The sequence below is a fragment of the Triturus cristatus genome, chromosome 12 (assembly GCF_964204655.1).
Source record: "Triturus cristatus chromosome 12, aTriCri1.1, whole genome shotgun sequence".
Taxonomy (NCBI): domain Eukaryota; kingdom Metazoa; phylum Chordata; class Amphibia; order Caudata; family Salamandridae; genus Triturus; species Triturus cristatus.
Window position 1 is genome coordinate 706,863,774 of NC_140595.1, and position 24,410 is coordinate 706,888,183.

The 24,410-nt window shown below is 47.4% G+C and overlaps 3 protein-coding genes, 11 non-coding genes and 2 pseudogenes across 14 annotated transcripts; all 16 read right to left on the reverse strand.

Moving 5' to 3' along the window:
- Positions 1-1,124: 1,124 nt before the first annotated feature.
- On the reverse strand, positions 1,125-1,206 carry TRNAL-AAG (transfer RNA leucine (anticodon AAG)). The gene has a single exon. It is a non-coding gene; the product is annotated as a tRNA-Leu (tRNA).
- Positions 1,207-1,629: 423 nt separating this feature from the next.
- On the reverse strand, positions 1,630-1,711 carry TRNAS-GCU (transfer RNA serine (anticodon GCU)). Its single transcript has one exon. It is a non-coding gene; the product is annotated as a tRNA-Ser (tRNA).
- A 1,785-nt stretch (positions 1,712-3,496) lies between these two features.
- Positions 3,497-3,901, reverse strand: LOC146780265 (RNA-binding protein 14-like). Its single transcript, XM_085637144.1, has one exon. The coding sequence runs from the start codon at positions 3,899-3,901 to the stop codon at positions 3,497-3,499; it is 405 nt and encodes a 134-aa protein (XP_085493270.1).
- Positions 3,902-5,366: 1,465 nt separating this feature from the next.
- On the reverse strand, positions 5,367-5,448 carry TRNAL-AAG (transfer RNA leucine (anticodon AAG)). The gene has a single exon. It is a non-coding gene; the product is annotated as a tRNA-Leu (tRNA).
- A 424-nt stretch (positions 5,449-5,872) lies between these two features.
- On the reverse strand, positions 5,873-5,954 carry TRNAS-GCU (transfer RNA serine (anticodon GCU)). The gene has a single exon. It is a non-coding gene; the product is annotated as a tRNA-Ser (tRNA).
- A 1,784-nt stretch (positions 5,955-7,738) lies between these two features.
- Positions 7,739-8,143, reverse strand: LOC146780268 (RNA-binding protein 14 pseudogene; annotated as a pseudogene).
- A 1,465-nt stretch (positions 8,144-9,608) lies between these two features.
- TRNAL-AAG (transfer RNA leucine (anticodon AAG)) lies at positions 9,609-9,690 on the reverse strand. The gene has a single exon. It is a non-coding gene; the product is annotated as a tRNA-Leu (tRNA).
- Positions 9,691-10,113: 423 nt separating this feature from the next.
- On the reverse strand, positions 10,114-10,195 carry TRNAS-GCU (transfer RNA serine (anticodon GCU)). The gene has a single exon. It is a non-coding gene; the product is annotated as a tRNA-Ser (tRNA).
- A 1,785-nt stretch (positions 10,196-11,980) lies between these two features.
- LOC146780271 (RNA-binding protein 14-like) lies at positions 11,981-12,385 on the reverse strand. The gene has a single exon (XM_085637145.1). It carries the CDS (start codon positions 12,383-12,385, stop codon positions 11,981-11,983), a length of 405 nt encoding a protein of 134 aa, XP_085493271.1.
- Positions 12,386-13,850: 1,465 nt separating this feature from the next.
- On the reverse strand, positions 13,851-13,932 carry TRNAL-AAG (transfer RNA leucine (anticodon AAG)). Its single transcript has one exon. It is a non-coding gene; the product is annotated as a tRNA-Leu (tRNA).
- Positions 13,933-14,356: 424 nt separating this feature from the next.
- On the reverse strand, positions 14,357-14,438 carry TRNAS-GCU (transfer RNA serine (anticodon GCU)). The gene has a single exon. It is a non-coding gene; the product is annotated as a tRNA-Ser (tRNA).
- A 1,784-nt stretch (positions 14,439-16,222) lies between these two features.
- On the reverse strand, positions 16,223-16,627 carry LOC146780274 (RNA-binding protein 14 pseudogene; annotated as a pseudogene).
- A 1,465-nt stretch (positions 16,628-18,092) lies between these two features.
- TRNAL-AAG (transfer RNA leucine (anticodon AAG)) lies at positions 18,093-18,174 on the reverse strand. The gene has a single exon. It is a non-coding gene; the product is annotated as a tRNA-Leu (tRNA).
- A 423-nt stretch (positions 18,175-18,597) lies between these two features.
- On the reverse strand, positions 18,598-18,679 carry TRNAS-GCU (transfer RNA serine (anticodon GCU)). The gene has a single exon. It is a non-coding gene; the product is annotated as a tRNA-Ser (tRNA).
- Positions 18,680-20,464: 1,785 nt separating this feature from the next.
- LOC146780277 (RNA-binding protein 14-like) lies at positions 20,465-20,869 on the reverse strand. Its single transcript, XM_085637147.1, has one exon. The coding sequence runs from the start codon at positions 20,867-20,869 to the stop codon at positions 20,465-20,467; it is 405 nt and encodes a 134-aa protein (XP_085493273.1).
- A 1,971-nt stretch (positions 20,870-22,840) lies between these two features.
- On the reverse strand, positions 22,841-22,922 carry TRNAS-GCU (transfer RNA serine (anticodon GCU)). Its single transcript has one exon. It is a non-coding gene; the product is annotated as a tRNA-Ser (tRNA).
- Positions 22,923-24,410: the final 1,488 nt, after the last annotated feature.

The following is a 24,410-nucleotide window of genomic DNA, read 5'->3' on the forward strand; positions in this document are numbered from 1 at the left end:
ATTCTGTAAAATGGCGTCAGACGGCTAGGTTGTCACAGGAAAAAGGAACAAGAGCGATAACTGAAAAATAGCGGACAACACAAAGCGCCTTTCACGGGACTCGTGGTGCCGGAGTCACACTAACTCACGTTTAGAGGGACAGGAAGTCTTTGTGTAATAACAGGTAGAAACAACTAGCAGAGCCTTCGCTAGCCGAGACGTAAATAAACAGAGAACGTCCCTGTAAAAAAAAAAAAAATAAACACGCCCACCAGCGAAAAAAGGGACGGCCTGGAAAAAAGAGAACGATTCGAAAAAACACGCCCCCGAATCCGAAAAGGACGGGGCTTGTTTGGAGAGACAAACCTCTTCTCCAATGGCTGACCAGCATTTAAGAGGCCAGCCAATGGAGAAGAGGAGAGAAGAGAGGCGGGTTCAAGCCCCTCCTCTCCAAGTCATTAAATCTCGCGAGCGAGACTGCGCAAGCGCATCCTTCGCTAGCCGAGACCTAACGAGAAGACCGTCTTCTGCTATAAAGTGCAAAGATGCAGGCAGAGCCACACCACAGTTACTAACAAGGAGGTAAAAATGAAACTAAAAATAGCACAAGAGAACCCCTTAGCTCCAGGAGTCGGCTAGGTGTAGGGAAGATATTACTGGGATTGTTTTGTCCACCAATCCCCGAGATGGGCCTGCTGAGCGCCTGCCTCTAAATCACGACACGGGTAGCTAACGAAAGTGGGACACAGGCAGGGCAGGAATTAACAAAGTACTTTTTTAAAACAAGAGTTAAAGAAAAATAGACCTTTTTATGAAACGGATTTACGAGAGAAAAAACATTGTCTCTTTTCGTGCTACTGCAGGTAGAACTGGTTTGTCAAAAGTGGCTGCCAATGCTCCGACCCTACACTTCCAACCCATACCCTTGGATGCCACTTGCAGTTCTGTGATGTCACACGCGTCGTCATCTGCGACACAAGGAGCCATGGTTCACTCGTGAAAATGCTAATCATGGTAACACGGGGAAAGGAGACTTCACGTTGGAAGGAAGACAGAATGTTTTTGATTCCCTGGGTTTTCCTTTAAATGTATGTAAAGCACATAAAGCACATGCCTATATATGAGTGCATTGTTCAAAAGTGAACTGGCAGCGGTGGGATTCGAACCCACACCTCCGGAGAGACTGGAGCCTTAATCCAGCGCCTTAGACCGCTCGGCCACGCTACCACCTGTACTTCAGGTCGGACATCCATGTCTCAAGTAGTAGAACATCCTGTCCATCTCTCATCTTTTCTTCTGTCAGGAACTGGGGGGCCTTTTTATCCTATATTGCCATTTACCTTGTACTCAAACAAATTAATGGGCAATACAAAACAGAAAGTGAACAACGTTTGAAAAGAAAACAAGGAGAATACTATGGACGTAAGAATCGTCGGCTGTGGGTCATAAATCAGCAAATTCTATCATTTTATAGGAAACACCCCTTGTAAAGAACATTGATCGGGAACACCAAAGCAGCTGCGCGACTGTTACAAATCGCAGAGGAATACAGATGTATTATGCCTTATGGTCCTGCTATGATGCGCCACAGTCTCTGTTATTCGCATGAAATACAAAACCCCTGTAAATAATGACAAAACTGCGATATACCGACGAGGGTGGGATTCGAACCCACGCGTGCAGAGCACAATGGATTAGCAGTCCATCGCCTTAACCACTCGGCCACCTCGTCTGACGACGGTGGCAGGTGTCATCCTAGTTCACTGTGTGCTCAGTGCAGGTCCATGGAGCTGTCATTATTACCTGTAGTCTTTACTGCAGCGCTGATATCCCTAGGAACGTGGAAAGCATTGGACAACTATATTAAGAGAGGAACTTCATTTCCAACAGGCTCTTCAGGCCCTACCAAGAAAGAAGTCACTTATTCCCACGAACAACATTGACATGTGTATGGGGGTGCACTAACACTTCACTTCGAAGCCCGCAGTCTGACTCCTCAAATGCTGGGATATCGGAAGCCAATGATTTTACCACCTTTGCCAGGAGCATGCATTAGAAACCCTCGGCCTTTAATGTTGGCATTGGAAACCGATGGCGAGAAATAAACCTGCTCCTTTCGAAAAGGCCAGATTTTTTAACTTGTGTTACGCCCCATTATTGCTGAAAATATTTGACTACCGTTTTTCACCCTCTTTCTCTTCCAGGTCTGATGCCATATTGACTCATTTTCACGCAAACAAACAGAGCTGAGCGGCCCAGGTTGCTTTATTGGGTTGTCATTCTGTGCCTCATTTGTGCCGGTGCTTTCCGGGGCTCAGCACAGGCACGTATTTCAGAGGGCCGGAACTATAAATCTCTTCTTCCGCACTCAGAATTCCCAATAACTTTTCAAAATCAACACGCCTGCTGGGATGACTGCCTGATCTGTCTTCACAGCCTGGCCCTCTCAGAGTCAGGCATGATGCATGTGTCTAGTGGAGGCATGGTGCATGTGCTACTTTTCGGGTCCCTGAGCCTGCCGGTACTGAGCACAGACGTCTACTCAAGTTCTGTCTTGTGCAGTTGTAACGTGCTGGCAATTGTCTGGCATGGGGCGAGCATTTTCACAGGACCGATTCACAGAGCTGTGGGTTACACCCAAACATACAGATTCAGTTCATTAAGCACTATCTGTGGGTAGTTTCTTTAGGCATAAGACGCAAGTATGTTCTACGCCCAAAGATTCAAGATGACGTTATTTAAACCTGGAGTATGAGGACCTATCCCAAAAGGTTTAGTGAATCGTACCCAATAAATTGGTCAACTCACAAAACTTTAAACCCTAAGAATTAAGGCTGCGGTCTGGACAATATGGTCTAATTGACGGTTCACAAATATACTTCCCATCGAGAGAACGGCTTTCACCAGGGCCTGGTTGAAACCATATGATCTACATGGGATAGTACTAGCGAAAACACGGTTGGTCTAAAATCTTGTTAGATAGTCGACGACCGCCCCCCTTCTCCACACAACCTTCCTACAGTAGTCAAGTTTGGCACATGAAGTTTATCATTTGACAGAGCACGTACTTTTGATTTAACGACATTAATGTACTGCATCTCAGTCCCCAGAGCTTAATCGACAATCCGAGAAACAGCTTTAAATACACGATTTACAATCTAGGAACCGTCGGAAGGCCAGGTGCATTTTAAAATCCATGCCTGGTAATCTTCCTAACATAGGTAGGCTGTTGCGCTAATCTGGTGGGGATTCAACTACATGCCCACTATTAGCGATTAGCTTCCGTACAAGACACATACTAATTCTTGAAAACCAAAAGTTTAAAGACTAAGAGAGGAAATGATGCCTGTGTCCGAGACTAGCGCAACAAACGCCGGTTAATGTTTCGAAACACTGGCTTAGGAGACAACTTTGTTGTTTAGTGGGAGATTAGTTGGTGGATGTAAATGTGTGGTCGTGGCTGTTTGAGTGCATGGGTCTGATCTTTTGGGGTCACGGGGAATTAAAATTGTTTGCTCTAGAACCTGCGACTGAAGAGACAGTGAGAGGTGCTGCGGTCAGTAAGCGGTAGGAAGGTCAATACTCCTTTACCTTTCACGATATCGCATTCCACCACCCTGCCGTAGTTCTCGAAAAGGTTGCGCAGCTCGGTGGCGGTGCACGAGGCGCTGACGTTGCCCACGAACACCTTCCAGGTGTTGAGAGGCCGCGGTTTGCTCAGTTCCACCACCATCTTTCGGCCATTCAGCTCGCGGCCGTTGAGTGCCGCTATAGCGGCCAGGGCCCGGTCCTCTTCCCGCATGTGAACGAAGGCGAATTGCTTCATGACTGCACAGCTCACCACTGTGCCGTGGTGCTCGAAGAGCGCGCTCAGCTCTTCCTGCGTCGTTTGCTCGTCAACGTTGCCCACAAAGATCTTCATCTTGATGCGTGTAAAGAACTGTGTGAATCGGAATGGGAGCAAAGCCGCAAAATATTTCTTTCTATGACGGCGCGGACGCCCACCCCCCAAGCCCTTGTGACGCCCCAAAAATACAAAATGGATGCGATGTTCTAATTACCACCCGCCACCCTTTATGGTCTTATGCGTCTCAGACATGGTGTCAGCGCCTGAACGGCGACAAGATGATAATTGCGCAGCTGCGGCGACAACTACGGCGCGGACGGCGGAGACTGACCGCTGCTCTCCCCCTCCCTGCTCAGTCTGTTCTTCCGAGTATCCCTTCCACAAGAACCGCTCGACTTTCTTGCTTCCTCAGCCCCGTTCTGTAAAATGGCGTCAGACGGCTAGGTTGTCACAGGAAAAAGGAACAAGAGCGATAACTGAAAAATAGCGGACAACATAAAGCGCCTTTCACGGGACTCGTGGTGCCGGAGTCACACTAACTCACGTTTAGAGGGACAGGAAGTCTTTGTGTAATAACAGGTAGAAACAACTAGCAGAGCCTTCGCTAGCCGAGACGTAAATAAACAGAGAACGTCCCTGTAAAAAAAAAAAAAAAAAACACGCCCACCAGCGAAAAAAGGGACGGCCTGGAAAAAAGAGAACGATTCGAAAAAACACGCCCCCGAATCCGAAAAGGACGGGGCTTGTTTGGAGAGACAAACCTCTTCTCCAATGGCTGACCAGCATTTAAGAGGCCAGCCAATGGAGAAGAGGAGAGAAGAGAGGCGGGTTCAAGCCCCTCTTCTCCAAGTCATTAAATCTCGCGAGCGAGACTGCGCAAGCGCATCCTTCGCTAGCCGAGACCTAACGAGAAGACCGTCTTCTGCTATAAAGTGCAAAGATGCAGGCAGAGCCACACCACAGTTACTAACAAGGAGGTAAAAATGAAACTAAAAATAGCACAAGAGAACCCCTTAGCTCCAGGAGTCGGCTAGGTGTAGGGAAGATATTACTGGGATTGTTTTGTCCACCAATCCCCGAGATGGGCCTGCTGAGCACCTGCCTCTAAATCAGGACACGGGTAGCTAACGAAAGTGGGACACAGGCAGGCCAGGAATTAACAAAGTACTTTTTTAAAACAAGAGTTAAAGAAAAATAGACCTTTTTATGAAACGGATTTACGAGAGAAAAAACATTGGCTCTTTTCGTGCTACTGCAGGTAGAACTGGTTTGTCAAAAGTGGCTGCCAATGCTCCGACCCTACACTTCCAACCTATACCCTTGGATGCCACTTGCAGTTCTGTGATGTCACACGCGTCGTCATCTGCGACACAAGGAGCCATGGTTCACTCGTGAAAATGCTAATCATGGTAACACGGGGAAAGGAGACTTCACGTTGGAAGGAAGACAGAATGTATTTGATTCCCTGGGTTTTCCTTTAAATGTATGTAAAGCACATAAAGCACATGCCTATATATGAGTGCATTGTTCAAAAGTGAACTGGCAGCGGTGGGATTCGAACCCACGCCTCCGGAGAGACTGGAGCCTTAATCCAGCGCCTTAGACCGCTCGGCCACGCTACCACCTGTACTTCAAGTCGGACATCCATGTCTCAAGTAGTAGAACACCGTGTCCATCTCTCGTCTTTTCTTCTGTCAGGAACGGGGGGGGCATTTTTATCCTATATTGTCATTTACCTTGTACTCAAACAAATTAATGGGCAATACAAAACAGGAAGTGAACAACGTTTGAAAAGAAAACAAGAAGAATACTATGGACGTAAGAATCGTCTGCTGTGGGTCATAAATCAGCAAATTCTATCATTTTATAGGAAACACCCCTTGTAAAGAACATTGATCGGTAACACCAAAGCAGCTGCGCGACTGTTACAAATCGCAGAGGAATACAGATGTATTATGCCTTATGGTCCTGCTATGATGCGCCACAGTCTCTGTTATTCGCTTGAAATACAATACCCCTGTGAATAATGACAAAACTGCGATGTACCGACGAGGGTGGGATTTGAACCCACGCGTGCAGAGCACAATGGATTAGCAGTCCATCGCCTTAACCACTCGGCCACCTCGTCTGACGACGGTGGCAGGTGTCATCCTAGTTCACTGTGTGCTCAGTGCAGGTCCATGGAGCTGTCCTTATTACCTGTAGTCTTTACTGCAGCGCTGATATCCCTAGGAACGTGGAAAGCATTGGACAACTATATTAAGAGAGGAACTTCATTTCCAACAGGCTCTTCAGGCCCTACCAAGAAAGAAGTCACTTATTCCCACAAACAACATTGACATGTGTATGGGGGTGCACTAACACTTCACTTCGAAGCCCCGCAGTCTGACTCCTCAAATGCTGGGATATCGGAAGCCAATGATTTTACCACCTTTGCCAGGAGCATGCATTAGAAACCCTCGGCCTTTAATGTTGGCATTGGAAACCGATGGCGAGAAATAAACCTGATCCTTTCGAAAAGGTCAGATTTTTTCACTTGTGTTACGCCCCATTATTGCTGAAAATATTTGACTACCGTTTTTCACCCTCTTTCTCTTCCAGGTCTGATGCCATATTGACTCATTTTCACGCAAACAAACAGAGCTGAGCGGCCCAGGTTGCTTTATTGGGTGTCATTCTGTGCCTCATTTGTGCCGGTGCTTTCCGGGGCTCAGCACAGGCACGTATTTCAGAGGGCCGGAACTATAAATCTCTTCTTCCGCACTCAGAATTCCCAATAACTTTTCAAAATCAACACGCCTGCTGGGATGACTGCCTGATCTGTCTTCACAGCCTGGCCCTCTCAGAGTCAGGCATGATGCATGTGTCTAGTGGAGGCATGATGCATGTGCTACTTTTCGGGTCTCTGAGCCTGCCGGTACTGAGCACACGCGTCTACTCAAGTTCTGTCTTGTGCAGTTGTAACGTGCTGGCAATTTTCTGGCATGGGGCGAGCGTTTTCACAGGACCGATTCACAAAGCTGTGGGTTACACCCAAACATTCAGATTCAGTTCATTAAGCACTATCTGTGGGTAGTTTCTTTAGGCATAAGACGCAAGTATGTTCTATGCCCAAAGATTCAAGATGACGTTATTTAAACCTGGAGTATGAGGACCTATCCCAAAAGGTTTAGTGAATCGTACCCAATAAATTGGTCAACTCACAAAACTTTAAACCCTAAGAATTAAGGCTGCAGTCTGGACAATATGGTCTAATTGACGGTTCACAAATATACTTCCCATCGAGATGACGGCTTTCACCAGGGCCTGGTTGAAACCATATGATCTACATGGGATAGTACTAGCGAAAACACGGTTGGTCTAAAATCTTGTTAGATAGTCGACGCCCACCCCCTTCTCCACACAACCTTCCTACAGTAGTCAAGTTTGGCACATGAAGTTTATCATTTGACAGAGCACGTACTTTTGATTTAACGACATTAATGTACGGCATCTCAGTCCCCAGAGCTTAATCGACAATCCGAGAAACAGCTTTAAATACACGATTTACATTCTAGGAACCGTCGGAAGGCCAGGTGCATTTTAAAATCCATGCCTGGTAATCTTCCTAACATAGGTAGGCTGTTGCGCTAATCTGGTGGGGATTCAACTACATGTCCACTATTAGCGATTAGCTTCCGTACAATACAAATACTAATTCTTGGAAACCAAAAGTTTAAAGACTAAGAGAGGAAATGATGCCTGTGTCCGAGACTAGCGCAACAAACGCCGGTTAATGTTTCGAAACACTGGCTTAGGAGACAACTTTGTTGTTTAGTGGGAGATTAGTCGGTGGATGTAAATGTGTGGTCGTGGCTGTTTGAGTGCATGGGTCTGATCTTTTGGGGTCCCGGGGAATTAAAATTGTTTGCTCTAGAACCTGCGACTTAAGAGACAGTGAGAGGTGCTGCGGTCAGTAAGCGGTAGGAAGGTCAATACGCCTTTACCTTTCACGATATCGCATTCCACCACCCTGCCGTAGTTCTCGAAAAGGTTGCGCAGCTCGGTGGCGGTGCACGAGGTGCTGACGTTGCCCACGAACACCTTCCAGGTGTTGAGAGGCCGCGGTTTGCTCAGTTCCACCACCATCTTTCGGCCATTCAGCTCGCGGCCGTTGAGTGCCGCTATAGCGGCCAGGGCCCGGTCCTCTTCCCGCATGTGAACGAAGGCGAATTGCTTCATGACTGCACAGCTCACCACTGTGCCGTGGTGCTCGAAGAGCGCGCTCCGCTCTTCCTGCGTCGTCTGCTCGTCAACGTTACCCACAAAGATCTTCATCTTGATGCGTGTAAAGAACTGTGTGAATCGGAAAGGGAGCAAAGACGCAAAATATTTAATTCTACGACGGCGCGGACGCCCACCCCCCAAGCCCTTGTGACGCCCCAAAAATACAAAATGGATGCGATGTTCTAATTACCACCCGCCACCCTTTATGGTCTTATGCGTCTCAGACATGGTGTCAGCGCCTGAACGGCGACAAGATGATAATTACGCAGCTGCGGCGACAACTACGGCGCGGACGGCGGAGACTGACCGCTGCTCTCCCCCTCCCTGCTCAGTCTGTTCTTCCGAGTATCCCTTCCACAAGAACCGCTCGACTTTCTTGCTTCCTCAGCCCCATTCTGTAAAATGGCGTCAGACGGCTAGGTTGTCACAGGAAAAAGGAACAAGAGCGATAACTGAAAAATAGCGGACAACACAAAGCGCCTTTCACGGGACTCGTGGTGCCGGAGTCACACTAACTCACGTTTAGAGGGACAGGAAGTCTTTGTGTAATAACAGGTAGAAACAACTAGCAGAGCCTTCGCTAGCCGAGACGTAAATAAACAGAGAACGTCCCTGTAAAAAAAAAAAAAATAAACACGCCCACCAGCGAAAAAAAGGACGGCCTGGAAAAAAGAGAACGATTCGAAAAAACACGCCCCCGAATCCGAAAAGGACGGGGCTTGTTTGGAGAGACAAACCTCTTCTCCAATGGCTGACCAGCATTTAAGAGGCCAGCCAATGGAGAAGAGGAGAGAAGAGAGGCGGGTTCAAGCCCCTCCTCTCCAAGTCATTAAATCTCGCGAGCGAGACTGCGCAAGCGCATCCTTCGCTAGCCGAGACCTAACGAGAAGACCGTCTTCTGCTATAAAGTGCAAAGATGCAGGCAGAGCCACACCACAGTTACTAACAAGGAGGTAAAAATGAAACTAAAAATAGCACAAGAGAACCCCTTAGCTCCAGGAGTCGGCTAGGTGTAGGGAAGATATTACTGGGATTGTTTTGTCCACCAATCCCCGAGATGGGCCTGCTGAGCGCCTGCCTCTAAATCACGACACGGGTAGCTAACGAAAGTGGGACACAGGCAGGGCAGGAATTAACAAAGTACTTTTTTAAAACAAGAGTTAAAGAAAAATAGACCTTTTTATGAAACGGATTTACGAGAGAAAAAACATTGGCTCTTTTCGTGCTACTGCAGGTAGAACTGGTTTGTCAAAAGTGGCTGCCAATGCTCCGACCCTACACTTCCAACCCATACCCTTGGATGCCACTTGCAGTTCTGTGATGTCACACGCGTCGTCATCTGCGACACAAGGAGCCATGGTTCACTCGTGAAAATGCTAATCATGGTAACACGGGGAAAGGAGACTTCACGTTGGAAGGAAGACAGAATGTTTTTGATTCCCTGGGTTTTCCTTTAAATGTATGTAAAGCACATAAAGCACATGCCTATATATGAGTGCATTGTTCAAAAGTGAACTGGCAGCGGTGGGATTCGAACCCACGCCTCCGGAGAGACTGGAGCCTTAATCCAGCGCCTTAGACCGCTCGGCCACGCTACCACCTGTACTTCAGGTCGGACATCCATGTCTCAAGTAGTAGAACATCCTGTCCATCTCTCATCTTTTCTTCTTTCAGGAACTGGGGGGCCTTTTTATCCTATATTGCCATTTACCTTGTACTCAAACAAATTAATGGGCAACACAAAACAGAAAGTGAACAACGTTTGAAAAGAAAACAAGGAGAATACTATGGACGTAAGAATCGTCGGCTGTGGGTCATAAATCAGCAAATTCTATCATTTTATAGGAAACACCCCTTGTAAAGAACATTGATCCGGAACACCAAAGCAGCTGCGCGACTGTTACAAATCGCAGAGGAATACAGATGTATTATGCCTTATGGTCCTGCTATGATGCGCCACAGTCTCTGTTATTCGCATGAAATACAAAACCCCTGTAAATAATGACAAAACTGCGATGTACCGACGAGGGTGGGATTCGAACCCACGCGTGCAGAGCACAATGGATTAGCAGTCCATCACCTTAACCACTCGGCCACCTCGTCTGACGACGGTGGCAGGTGTCATCCTAGTTCACTGTGTGCTCAGTGCAGGTCCATGGAGCTGTCATTATTGCCTGTAGTCTTTACTGCAGCGCTGATATCCCTAGGAACGTGGAAAGCATTGGACAACTATATTAAGAGAGGAACTTCATTTCCAACCGGCTCTTCAGGCCCTACCAAGAAAGAAGTCACTTATTCCCACGAACAACATTGACATGTGTATGGGGGTGCACTAACACTTCACTTCGAAGCCCGCAGTCTGACTCCTCAAATGCTGGGATATCGGAAGCCAATGATTTTACCACCTTTGCCAGGAGCATGCATTAGAAACCCTCGGCCTTTAATGTTGGCATTGGAAACCGATGGCGAGAAATAAACCTGCTCCTTTCGAAAAGGCCAGATTTTTTAACTTGTGTTACGCCCCATTATTGCTGAAAATATTTGACTACCGTTTTTCACCCTCTTTCTCTTCCAGGTCTGATGCCATATTGACTCATTTTCACGCAAACAAACAGAGCTGAGCGGCCCAGGTTGCTTTATTGGGTTGTCATTCTGTGCCTCATTTGTGCCGGTGCTTTCCGGGGCTCAGCACAGGCACGTATTTCAGAGGGCCGGAACTATAAATCTCTTCTTCCGCACTCAGAATTCCCAATAACTTTTCAAAATCAACACGCCTGCTGGGATGACTGCCTGATCTGTCTTCACAGCCTGGCCCTCTCAGAGTCAGGCATGATGCATGTGTCTAGTGGAGGCATGGTGCATGTGCTACTTTTCGGGTCCCTGAGCCTGCCGGTACTGAGCACAGACGTCTACTCAAGTTCTGTCTTGTGCAGTTGTAACGTGCTGGCAATTGTCTGGCATGGGGCGAGCATTTTCACAGGACCGATTCACAGAGCTGTGGGTTACACCCAAACATACAGATTCAGTTCATTAAGCACTATCTGTGGGTAGTTTCTTTAGGCATAAGACGCAAGTATGTTCTACGCCCAAAGATTCAAGATGACGTTATTTAAACCTGGAGTATGAGGACCTATCCCAAAAGGTTTAGTGAATCGTACCCAATAAATTGGTCAACTCACAAAACTTTAAACCCTAAGAATTAAGGCTGCGGTCTGGACAATATGGTCTAATTGACGGTTCACAAATATACTTCCCATCGAGAGAACGGCTTTCACCAGGGCCTGGTTGAAACCATATGATCTACATGGGATAGTACTAGCGAAAACACGGTTGGTCTAAAATCTTGTTAGATAGTCGACGACCGCCCCCCTTCTCCACACAACCTTCCTACAGTAGTCAAGTTTGGCACATGAAGTTTATCATTTGACAGAGCACGTACTTTTGATTTAACGACATTAATGTACTGCATCTCAGTCCCCAGAGCTTAATCGACAATCCGAGAAACAGCTTTAAATACACGATTTACAATCTAGGAACCGTCGGAAGGCCAGGTGCATTTTAAAATCCATGCCTGGTAATCTTCCTAACATAGGTAGGCTGTTGCGCTAATCTGGTGGGGATTCAACTACATGCCCACTATTAGCGATTAGCTTCCGTACAAGACACATACTAATTCTTGAAAACCAAAAGTTTAAAGACTAAGAGAGGAAATGATGCCTGTGTCCGAGACTAGCGCAACAAACGCCGGTTAATGTTTCGAAACACTGGCTTAGGAGACAACTTTGTTGTTTAGTGGGAGATTAGTTGGTGGATGTAAATGTGTGGTCGTGGCTGTTTGAGTGCATGGGTCTGATCTTTTGGGGTCACGGGGAATTAAAATTGTTTGCTCTAGAACCTGCGACTGAAGAGACAGTGAGAGGTGCTGCGGTCAGTAAGCGGTAGGAAGGTCAATACTCCTTTACCTTTCACGATATCGCATTCCACCACCCTGCCGTAGTTCTCGAAAAGGTTGCGCAGCTCGGTGGCGGTGCACGAGGCGCTGACGTTGCCCACGAACACCTTCCAGGTGTTGAGAGGCCGCGGTTTGCTCAGTTCCACCACCATCTTTCGGCCATTCAGCTCGCGGCCGTTGAGTGCCGCTATAGCGGCCAGGGCCCGGTCCTCTTCCCGCATGTGAACGAAGGCGAATTGCTTCATGACTGCACAGCTCACCACTGTGCCGTGGTGCTCGAAGAGCGCGCTCAGCTCTTCCTGCGTCGTTTGCTCGTCAACGTTGCCCACAAAGATCTTCATCTTGATGCGTGTAAAGAACTGTGTGAATCGGAATGGGAGCAAAGCCGCAAAATATTTCTTTCTATGACGGCGCGGACGCCCACCCCCCAAGCCCTTGTGACGCCCCAAAAATACAAAATGGATGCGATGTTCTAATTACCACCCGCCACCCTTTATGGTCTTATGCGTCTCAGACATGGTGTCAGCGCCTGAACGGCGACAAGATGATAATTGCGCAGCTGCGGCGACAACTACGGCGCGGACGGCGGAGACTGACCGCTGCTCTCCCCCTCCCTGCTCAGTCTGTTCTTCCGAGTATCCCTTCCACAAGAACCGCTCGACTTTCTTGCTTCCTCAGCCCCGTTCTGTAAAATGGCGTCAGACGGCTAGGTTGTCACAGGAAAAAGGAACAAGAGCGATAACTGAAAAATAGCGGACAACATAAAGCGCCTTTCACGGGACTCGTGGTGCCGGAGTCACACTAACTCACGTTTAGAGGGACAGGAAGTCTTTGTGTAATAACAGGTAGAAACAACTAGCAGAGCCTTCGCTAGCCGAGACGTAAATAAACAGAGAACGTCCCTGTAAAAAAAAAAAAAATAAACACGCCCACCAGCGAAAAAAGGGACGGCCTGGAAAAAAGAGAACGATTCGAAAAAACACGCCCCCGAATCCGAAAAGGACGGGGCTTGTTTGGAGAGACAAACCTCTTCTCCAATGGCTGACCAGCATTTAAGAGGCCAGCCAATGGAGAAGAGGAGAGAAGAGAGGCGGGTTCAAGCCCCTCTTCTCCAAGTCATTAAATCTCGCGAGCGAGACTGCGCAAGCGCATCCTTCGCTAGCCGAGACCTAACGAGAAGACCGTCTTCTGCTATAAAGTGCAAAGATGCAGGCAGAGCCACACCACAGTTACTAACAAGGAGGTAAAAATGAAACTAAAAATAGCACAAGAGAACCCCTTAGCTCCAGGAGTCGGCTAGGTGTAGGGAAGATATTACTGGGATTGTTTTGTCCACCAATCCCCGAGATGGGCCTGCTGAGCACCTGCCTCTAAATCAGGACACGGGTAGCTAACGAAAGTGGGACACAGGCAGGCCAGGAATTAACAAAGTACTTTTTTAAAACAAGAGTTAAAGAAAAATAGACCTTTTTATGAAACGGATTTACGAGAGAAAAAACATTGGCTCTTTTCGTGCTACTGCAGGTAGAACTGGTTTGTCAAAAGTGGCTGCCAATGCTCCGACCCTACACTTCCAACCTATACCCTTGGATGCCACTTGCAGTTCTGTGATGTCACACGCGTCGTCATCTGCGACACAAGGAGCCATGGTTCACTCGTGAAAATGCTAATCATGGTAACACGGGGAAAGGAGACTTCACGTTGGAAGGAAGACAGAATGTATTTGATTCCCTGGGTTTTCCTTTAAATGTATGTAAAGCACATAAAGCACATGCCTATATATGAGTGCATTGTTCAAAAGTGAACTGGCAGCGGTGGGATTCGAACCCACGCCTCCGGAGAGACTGGAGCCTTAATCCAGCGCCTTAGACCGCTCGGCCACGCTACCACCTGTACTTCAAGTCGGACATCCATGTCTCAAGTAGTAGAACACCGTGTCCATCTCTCGTCTTTTCTTCTGTCAGGAACGGGGGGGGCATTTTTATCCTATATTGTCATTTACCTTGTACTCAAACAAATTAATGGGCAATACAAAACAGGAAGTGAACAACGTTTGAAAAGAAAACAAGAAGAATACTATGGACGTAAGAATCGTCTGCTGTGGGTCATAAATCAGCAAATTCTATCATTTTATAGGAAACACCCCTTGTAAAGAACATTGATCGGTAACACCAAAGCAGCTGCGCGACTGTTACAAATCGCAGAGGAATACAGATGTATTATGCCTTATGGTCCTGCTATGATGCGCCACAGTCTCTGTTATTCGCTTGAAATACAATACCCCTGTGAATAATGACAAAACTGCGATGTACCGACGAGGGTGGGATTTGAACCCACGCGTGCAGAGCACAATGGATTAGCAGTCCATCGCCTTAACCACTCGGCCACCTCGTCTGACGACGGTGGCAGGTGTCATCCTAGTTCACTGTGTGCTCAGTGCAGGTCCATGGAGCTGTCCTTATTACCTGTAGTCTTTACTGCAGCGCTGATATCCCTAGGAACGTGGAAAGCATTGGACAACTATATTAAGAGAGGAACTTCATTTCCAACAGGCTCTTCAGGCCCTACCAAGAAAGAAGTCACTTATTCCCACAAACAACATTGACATGTGTATGGGGGTGCACTAACACTTCACTTCGAAGCCCCGCAGTCTGACTCCTCAAATGCTGGGATATCGGAAGCCAATGATTTTACCACCTTTGCCAGGAGCATGCATTAGAAACCCTCGGCCTTTAATGTTGGCATTGGAAACCGATGGCGAGAAATAAACCTGATCCTTTCGAAAAGGTCAGATTTTTTCACTTGTGTTACGCCCCATTATTGCTGAAAATATTTGACTACCGTTTTTCACCCTCTTTCTCTTCCAGGTCTGATGCCATATTGACTCATTTTCACGCAAACAAACAGAGCTGAGCGGCCCAGGTTGCTTTATTGGGTGTCATTCTGTGCCTCATTTGTGCCGGTGCTTTCCGGGGCTCAGCACAGGCACGTATTTCAGAGGGCCGGAACTATAAATCTCTTCTTCCGCACTCAGAATTCCCAATAACTTTTCAAAATCAACACGCCTGCTGGGATGACTGCCTGATCTGTCTTCACAGCCTGGCCCTCTCAGAGTCAGGCATGATGCATGTGTCTAGTGGAGGCATGATGCATGTGCTACTTTTCGGGTCTCTGAGCCTGCCGGTACTGAGCACACGCGTCTACTCAAGTTCTGTCTTGTGCAGTTGTAACGTGCTGGCAATTTTCTGGCATGGGGCGAGCGTTTTCACAGGACCGATTCACAAAGCTGTGGGTTACACCCAAACATTCAGATTCAGTTCATTAAGCACTATCTGTGGGTAGTTTCTTTAGGCATAAGACGCAAGTATGTTCTATGCCCAAAGATTCAAGATGACGTTATTTAAACCTGGAGTATGAGGACCTATCCCAAAAGGTTTAGTGAATCGTACCCAATAAATTGGTCAACTCACAAAACTTTAAACCCTAAGAATTAAGGCTGCAGTCTGGACAATATGGTCTAATTGACGGTTCACAAATATACTTCCCATCGAGATGACGGCTTTCACCAGGGCCTGGTTGAAACCATATGATCTACATGGGATAGTACTAGCGAAAACACGGTTGGTCTAAAATCTTGTTAGATAGTCGACGCCCACCCCCTTCTCCACACAACCTTCCTACAGTAGTCAAGTTTGGCACATGAAGTTTATCATTTGACAGAGCACGTACTTTTGATTTAACGACATTAATGTACGGCATCTCAGTCCCCAGAGCTTAATCGACAATCCGAGAAACAGCTTTAAATACACGATTTACATTCTAGGAACCGTCGGAAGGCCAGGTGCATTTTAAAATCCATGCCTGGTAATCTTCCTAACATAGGTAGGCTGTTGCGCTAATCTGGTGGGGATTCAACTACATGTCCACTATTAGCGATTAGCTTCCGTACAATACAAATACTAATTCTTGGAAACCAAAAGTTTAAAGACTAAGAGAGGAAATGATGCCTGTGTCCGAGACTAGCGCAACAAACGCCGGTTAATGTTTCGAAACACTGGCTTAGGAGACAACTTTGTTGTTTAGTGGGAGATTAGTCGGTGGATGTAAATGTGTGGTCGTGGCTGTTTGAGTGCATGGGTCTGATCTTTTGGGGTCCCGGGGAATTAAAATTGTTTGCTCTAGAACCTGCGACTTAAGAGACAGTGAGAGGTGCTGCGGTCAGTAAGCGGTAGGAAGGTCAATACGCCTTTACCTTTCTCGATATCGCATTCCACCACCCTGCCGTAGTTCTCGAAAAGGTTGCGCAGCTCGGTGGCGGTGCACGAGGTGCTGACGTTGCCCACGAACACCTTCCAGGTGTTGAGAGGCCGCGGTTTGCTCAGTTCCACCACCATCTTTCGGCCATTCAGCTCGCGGCCGTTGAGTGCCGCTATAGCGGCCAGGGCCCGGTCCTCTTCCCGCATGTGAACGAAGGCGAATTGCTTCATGACTGCACAGCTCACCACTGTGCCGTGGTGCTCGAAGAGCGCGCTCCGCTCTTCCTGCGTCGTCTGCTCGTCAACGTTACCCACAAAGATCTTCATCTTGATGCGTGTAAAGAACTGTGTGAATCGGAAAGGGAGCAAAGACGCAAAATATTTAATTCTACGACGGCGCGGACGCCCACCCCCCAAGCCCTTGTGACGCCCCAAAAATACAAAATGGATGCGATGTTCTAATTACCACCCGCCACCCTTTATGGTCTTATGCGTCTCAGACATGGTGTCAGCGCCTGAACGGCGACAAGATGATAATTACGCAGCTGCGGCGACAACTACGGCGCGGACGGCGGAGACTGACCGCTGCTCTCCCCCTCCCTGCTCAGTCTGTTCTTCCGAGTATCCCTTCCACAAGAACCGCTCGACTTTCTTGCTTCCTCAGCCCCATTCTGTAAAATGGCGTCAGACGGCTAGGTTGTCACAGGAAAAAGGAACAAGAGCGATAACTGAAAAATAGCGGACAACACAAAGCGCCTTTCACGGGACTCGTGGTGCCGGAGTCACACTAACTCACGTTTAGAGGGACAGGAAGTCTTTGTGTAATAACAGGTAGAAACAACTAGCAGAGCCTTCGCTAGCCGAGACGTAAATAAACAGAGAACGTCCCTGTAAAAAAAAAAAAAATAAACACGCCCACCAGCGAAAAAAGGGACGGCCTGGAAAAAAGAGAACGATTCGAAAAAACACGCCCCCGAATCCGAAAAGGACGGGGCTTGTTTGGAGAGACAAACCTCTTCTCCAATGGCTGACCAGCATTTAAGAGGCCAGCCAATGGAGAAGAGGAGAGAAGAGAGGCGGGTTCAAGCCCCTCCTCTCCAAGTCATTAAATCTCGCGAGCGAGACTGCGCAAGCGCATCCTTCGCTAGCCGAGACCTAACGAGAAGACCGTCTTCTGCTATAAAGTGCAAAGATGCAGGCAGAGCCACACCACAGTTACTAACAAGGAGGTAAAAATGAAACTAAAAATAGCACAAGAGAACCCCTTAGCTCCAGGAGTCGGCTAGGTGTAGGGAAGATATTACTGGGATTGTTTTGTCCACCAATCCCCGAGATGGGCCTGCTGAGCGCCTGCCTCTAAATCACGACACGGGTAGCTAACGAAAGTGGGACACAGGCAGGGCAGGAATTAACAAAGTACTTTTTTAAAACAAGAGTTAAAGAAAAATAGACCTTTTTATGAAACGGATTTACGAGAGAAAAAACATTGGCTCTTTTCGTGCTACTGCAGGTAGAACTGGTTTGTCAAAAGTGGCTGCCAATGCTCCGACCCTACACTTCCAACCCATACCCTTGGATGCCACTTGCAGTTCTGTGATGTCACACGCGTCGTCATCTGCGACACAAGGAGCCATGGTTCACTCGTGAAAATGCTAATCATGGTAACACGGGGAAAGGAGACTTCACGTTGGAAGGAAGACAGAATGTTTTTGATTCCCTGGGTTTTCCTTTAAATGTATGTAAAGCACATAAAGCACATGCCTATATATGAGTGCATTGTTCAAAAGTGAACTGGCAGCGGTGGGATTCGAACCCACGCCTCCGGAGAGACTGGAGCCTTAATCCAGCGCCTTAGACCGCTCGGCCACGCTACCACCTGTACTTCAGGTCGGACATCCATGTCTCAAGTAGTAGAACATCCTGTCCATCTCTCATCTTTTCTTCTTTCAGGAACTGGGGGGCCTTTTTATCCTATATTGCCATTTACCTTGTACTCAAACAAATTAATGGGCAACACAAAACAGAAAGTGAACAACGTTTGAAAAGAAAACAAGGAGAATACTATGGACGTAAGAATCGTCGGCTGTGGGTCATAAATCAGCAAATTCTATCATTTTATAGGAAACACCCCTTGTAAAGAACATTGATCCGGAACACCAAAGCAGCTGCGCGACTGTTACAAATCGCAGAGGAATACAGATGTATTATGCCTTATGGTCCTGCTATGATGCGCCACAGTCTCTGTTATTCGCATGAAATACAAAACCCCTGTAAATAATGACAAAACTGCGATGTACCGACGAGGGTGGGATTCGAACCCACGCGTGCAGAGCACAATGGATTAGCAGTCCATCACCTTAACCACTCGGCCACCTCGTCTGACGACGGTGGCAGGTGTCATCCTAGTTCACTGTGTGCTCAGTGCAGGTCCATGGAGCTGTCATTATTGCCTGTAGTCTTTACTGCAGCGCTGATATCCCTAGGAACGTGGAAAGCATTGGACAACTATATTAAGAGAGGAACTTCATTTCCAACCGGCTCTTCAGGCCCTACCAAGAAAGAAGTCACTTATTCCCACGAACAACATTGACATGTGTATGGGGGTGCACTAACACTTCACTTCGAAGCCCGCAGTCTGACTCCTCAAATGCTGGGATATCGGAAGCCAATGATTTTACCACCTTTGCCAGGAGCATGCATTAGAAACCCTCGGCCTTTAATGTTGGCATTGGAAACCGATGGCGAGAAATAAACCTGCTCCTTTCGAAAAGGCCAGATTTTTTAACTTGTGTTACGCCCCATTATTGCTGAAAATATTTGACTACCGTTTTTCACCCTCTTTCTCTTCCAGGTCTGATGCCATATTGACTCATTTTCACGCAAACAAACAGAGCTGAGCGGCCCAGGTTGCTTTATTGGGTTGTCATTCTGTGCCTCATTTGTGCCGGTGCTTTCCGGGGCTCAGCACAGGCACGTATTTCAGAGGGCCGGAACTATAAATCTCTTCTTCCGCACTCAGAATTCCCAATAACTTTTCAAAATCAACACGCCTGCTGGGATGACTGCCTGATCTGTCTTCACAGCCTGGCCCTCTCAGAGTCAGGCATGATGCATGTGTCTAGTGGAGGCATGGTGCATGTGCTACTTTTCGGGTCCCTGAGCCTGCCGGTACTGAGCACAGACGTCTACTCAAGTTCTGTCTTGTGCAGTTGTAACGTGCTGGCAATTGTCTGGCATGGGGCGAGCATTTTCACAGGACCGATTCACAGAGCTGTGGGTTACACCCAAACATACAGATTCAGTTCATTAAGCACTATCTGTGGGTAGTTTCTTTAGGCATAAGACGCAAGTATGTTCTACGCCCAAAGATTCAAGATGACGTTATTTAAACCTGGAGTATGAGGACCTATCCCAAAAGGTTTAGTGAATCGTACCCAATAAATTGGTCAACTCACAAAACTTTAAACCCTAAGAATTAAGGCTGCGGTCTGGACAATATGGTCTAATTGACGGTTCACAAATATACTTCCCATCGAGAGAACGGCTTTCACCAGGGCCTGGTTGAAACCATATGATCTACATGGGATAGTACTAGCGAAAACACGGTTGGTCTAAAATCTTGTTAGATAGTCGACGACCGCCCCCCTTCTCCACACAACCTTCCTACAGTAGTCAAGTTTGGCACATGAAGTTTATCATTTGACAGAGCACGTACTTTTGATTTAACGACATTAATGTACTGCATCTCAGTCCCCAGAGCTTAATCGACAATCCGAGAAACAGCTTTAAATACACGATTTACAATCTAGGAACCGTCGGAAGGCCAGGTGCATTTTAAAATCCATGCCTGGTAATCTTCCTAACATAGGTAGGCTGTTGCGCTAATCTGGTGGGGATTCAACTACATGCCCACTATTAGCGATTAGCTTCCGTACAAGACACATACTAATTCTTGAAAACCAAAAGTTTAAAGACTAAGAGAGGAAATGATGCCTGTGTCCGAGACTAGCGCAACAAACGCCGGTTAATGTTTCGAAACACTGGCTTAGGAGACAACTTTGTTGTTTAGTGGGAGATTAGTTGGTGGATGTAAATGTGTGGTCGTGGCTGTTTGAGTGCATGGGTCTGATCTTTTGGGGTCACGGGGAATTAAAATTGTTTGCTCTAGAACCTGCGACTGAAGAGACAGTGAGAGGTGCTGCGGTCAGTAAGCGGTAGGAAGGTCAATACTCCTTTACCTTTCACGATATCGCATTCCACCACCCTGCCGTAGTTCTCGAAAAGGTTGCGCAGCTCGGTGGCGGTGCACGAGGCGCTGACGTTGCCCACGAACACCTTCCAGGTGTTGAGAGGCCGCGGTTTGCTCAGTTCCACCACCATCTTTCGGCCATTCAGCTCGCGGCCGTTGAGTGCCGCTATAGCGGCCAGGGCCCGGTCCTCTTCCCGCATGTGAACGAAGGCGAATTGCTTCATGACTGCACAGCTCACCACTGTGCCGTGGTGCTCGAAGAGCGCGCTCAGCTCTTCCTGCGTCGTTTGCTCGTCAACGTTGCCCACAAAGATCTTCATCTTGATGCGTGTAAAGAACTGTGTGAATCGGAAAGGGAGCAAAGACGCAAAATATTTCTTTCTATGACGGCGCGGACGCCCACCCCCCAAGCCCTTGTGACGCCCCAAAAACACAAAATGGATGCGATGTTCTAATTACCACCCGCCACCCTTTATGGTCTTATGCGTCTCAGACATGGTGTCAGCGCCTGAACGGCGACAAGATGATAATTGCGCAGCTGCGGCGACAACTACGGCGCGGACGGCGGAGACTGACCGCTGCTCTCCTCCTCCCTGCTCAGTCTGTTCTTCCGAGTATCCCTTCCACAAGAACCGCTCGACTTTCTTGCTTCCTCAGCCCCGTTATGTAAAATGGCGTCAGACGGCTAGGTTGTCACAGGAAAAAGGAACAAGAGCGATAACTGAAAAATAGCGGACAACACAAAGCGCCTTTCACGGGACTCGTGGTGCCGGAGTCACACTAACTCACGTTTAGAGGGACAGGAAGTCTTTGTGTAATAACAGGTAGAAACAACTAGCAGAGCCTTCGCTAGCCGAGACATAAATAAACAGAGAACGTCCCTGTAAAAAAAAAAAAAAATAAACACGCCCACCAGCGAAAAAAGGGACGGCCTGGAAAAAAGAGAACGATTCGAAAAAACACGCCCCCGAATCCGAAAAGGACGGGGCTTGTTTGGAGAGACAAACCTCTTCTCCAATGGCTGACCAGCATTTAAGAGGCCAGCCAATGGAGAAGAGGAGAGAAGAGAGGCGGGTTCAAGCCCCTCTTCTCCAAGTCATTAAATCTCGCGAGCGAGACTGCGCTAGCGCATCCTTCGCTAGCCGAGACCTAACGAGAAGACCGTCTTCTGCTATAAAGTGCAAAGATGCAGGCAGAGCCACACCACAGTTACTAACAAGGAGGTAAAAATGAAACTAAAAATAGCACAAGAGAACCCCTTAGCTCCAGGAGTCGGCTAGGTGTAGGGAAGATATTACTGGGATTGTTTTGTCCACCAATCCCCGAGATGGGCCTGCTGAGCACCAGCCTCTAAATCAGGACACGGGTAGCTAACGAAAGTGGGACACAGGCAGGCCAGGAATTAACAAAGTACTTTTTTAAAACAAGAGTTAAAGAAAAATAGACCTTTTTATGAAACGGATTTACGAGAGAAAAAACATTGGCTCTTTTCGTGCTACTGCAGGTAGAACTGGTTTGTCAAAAGTGGCTGCCAATGCTCCGACCCTACACTTCCAACCCATACCCTTGGATGCCACTTGCAGTTCTGTGATGTCACACGCGTCGTCATCTGCGACACAAGGAGCCATGGTTCACTCGTGAAAATGCTAATCATGGTAACACGGGGAAAGGAGACTTCACGTTGGAAGGAAGACAGAATGTATTTGATTCCCTGGGTTTTCCTTTAAATGTATGTAAAGCACATAAAGCACATGCCTAAATATGAGTGCATTGTTCAAAAATGAACTGGCAGCGGTGGGATTCGAACACACGCCTCCGGAGAGACTGGAGCCTTAATCCAGCGCCTTAGACCGCTCGGCCACGCTACCACCTGTACATCAAGTCGGACATCCATGTCTCAAGTAGTAGAACACCGTGTCCATCTCTCGTCTTTTCTTCTGTCAGGAACGGGGGGGCATTTTTATCCTATATTGCCATTTACCTTGTACTCAAACAAATTAATGGGCAATACAAAACAGGAAGTGAACAACGTTTGAAAAGAAAACAAGAAGAATACTATGGACGTAAGAATCGTCTGCTGTGGGTCATAAATCAGCAAATTCTATCATTTTATAGGAAACACCCCTTGTAAAGAACATTGATCGGTAACACCAAAGCAGCTGCGCGACTGTTACAAATCGCAGAGGAATACAGATGTATTATGCCTTATGGTCCTGCTATGATGCGCCACAGTCTCTGTTATTCGCTTGAAATACAATACCCATGTAAATAATGACAAAACTGCGATGTACCGACGAGGGTGGGATTCGAACCCACGCGTGCAGAGCACAATGGATTAGCAGTCCATCGCCTTAACCACTCGGCCACCTCGTCTGACGACGGTGGCAGGTGTCATCCTAGTTCACTGTGTGCTCAGTGCAGGTCCATGGAGCTGTCATTATTACCTGTAGTCTTTACTGCAGCGCTGATATCCCTAGGAACGTGGAAAGCATTGGACAACTATATTAAGAGAGGAACTTCATTTCCAACCGGCTCTTCAGGCCCTACCAAGAAAGAAGTCACTTATTCCCACGAACAACATTGACATGTGTATGGGGGTGCACTAACACTTCACTTCGAAGCCCCGCAGTCTGACTCCTCAAATGCTGGGATATCGGAAGCCAATGATTTTACCACCTTTGCCAGGAGCATGCATTAGAAACCCTCGGCCTTTAATGTTGGCATTGGAAACCGATGGCGAGAAATAAACCTGCTCCTTTCGAAAAGGTCAGATTTTTTCACTTGTGTTACGCCCCATTATTGCTGAAAATATTTGACTACCGTTTTTCACCCTCTTTCTCTTCCAGGTCTGATGCCATATTGACTCATTTTCACGCAAACAAACAGAGCTGAGCGGCCCAGGTTGCTTTATTGGGTGTCATTCTGTGCCTCATTTGTGCCGGTGCTTTCCGGGGCTCAGCACAGGCACGTATTTCAGAGGGCCGGAACTATAAATCTCTTCTTCCGCACTCAGAATTCCCAATAACTTTTCAAAATCAACACGCCTGCTGGGATGACTGCCTGATCTGTCTTCACAGCCTGGCCCTCTCAGAGTCAGGCATGATGCATGTGTCTAGTGGAGGCATGATGCATGTGCTACTTTTCGGGTCCCTGAGCCTGCCGGTACTGAGCACAGACGTCTACTCAAGTTCTGTCTTGTGCAGTTGTAACGTGCTGGCAATTGTCTGGCATGGGGCGAGCATTTTCACAGGACCGATTCACAAAGCTGTGGGTTACACCCAAACATACAGATTCAGTTCATTAAGCACTATCTGTGGATAGTTTCTTTAGGCATAAGACGCAAGTATGTTCTACGCCCAAAGATTCAAGATGACGTTATTTAAACCTGGAGTATGAGGACCTATCCCAAAAGGTTTAGTGAATCGTACCCAATAAATTGGTCAACTCACAAAACTTTAAACCCTAAGAATTAAGGCTGCGGTCTGGACAATATGGTCTAATTGACGGTTCACAAATATACTTCCCATCGAGAGAACGGCTTTCACCAGGGCCTGGTTGAAACCATATGATCTACATGGGATAGTACTAGCGAAAACACGGTTGGTCTAAAATCTTGTTAGATAGTCGACGACCGCCCCCCTTCTCCACACAACCTTCCTACAGTAGTCAAGTTTGGCACATGAAGTTTATCATTTGACAGAGCACGTACTTTTGATTTAACGACATTAATGTACTGCATCTCAGTCCCCAGAGCTTAATCGACAATCCGAGAAACAGCTTTAAATACACGATTTACAATCTAGGAACCGTCGGAAGGCCAGGTGCATTTTAAAATCCATGCCTGGTAATCTTCCTAACATA

Excerpts from the sequence above, each read along its gene's own strand:
- LOC146780265 (XM_085637144.1), bottom strand. The coding sequence starts at position 3,901 with ATGAAGATCTTTGTGGGCAACGTTGACGAGCAAACGACGCAGGAAGAG.
- LOC146780271 (XM_085637145.1), bottom strand. The coding sequence starts at position 12,385 with ATGAAGATCTTTGTGGGCAACGTTGACGAGCAAACGACGCAGGAAGAG.
- LOC146780277 (XM_085637147.1), bottom strand. The coding sequence starts at position 20,869 with ATGAAGATCTTTGTGGGCAACGTTGACGAGCAAACGACGCAGGAAGAG.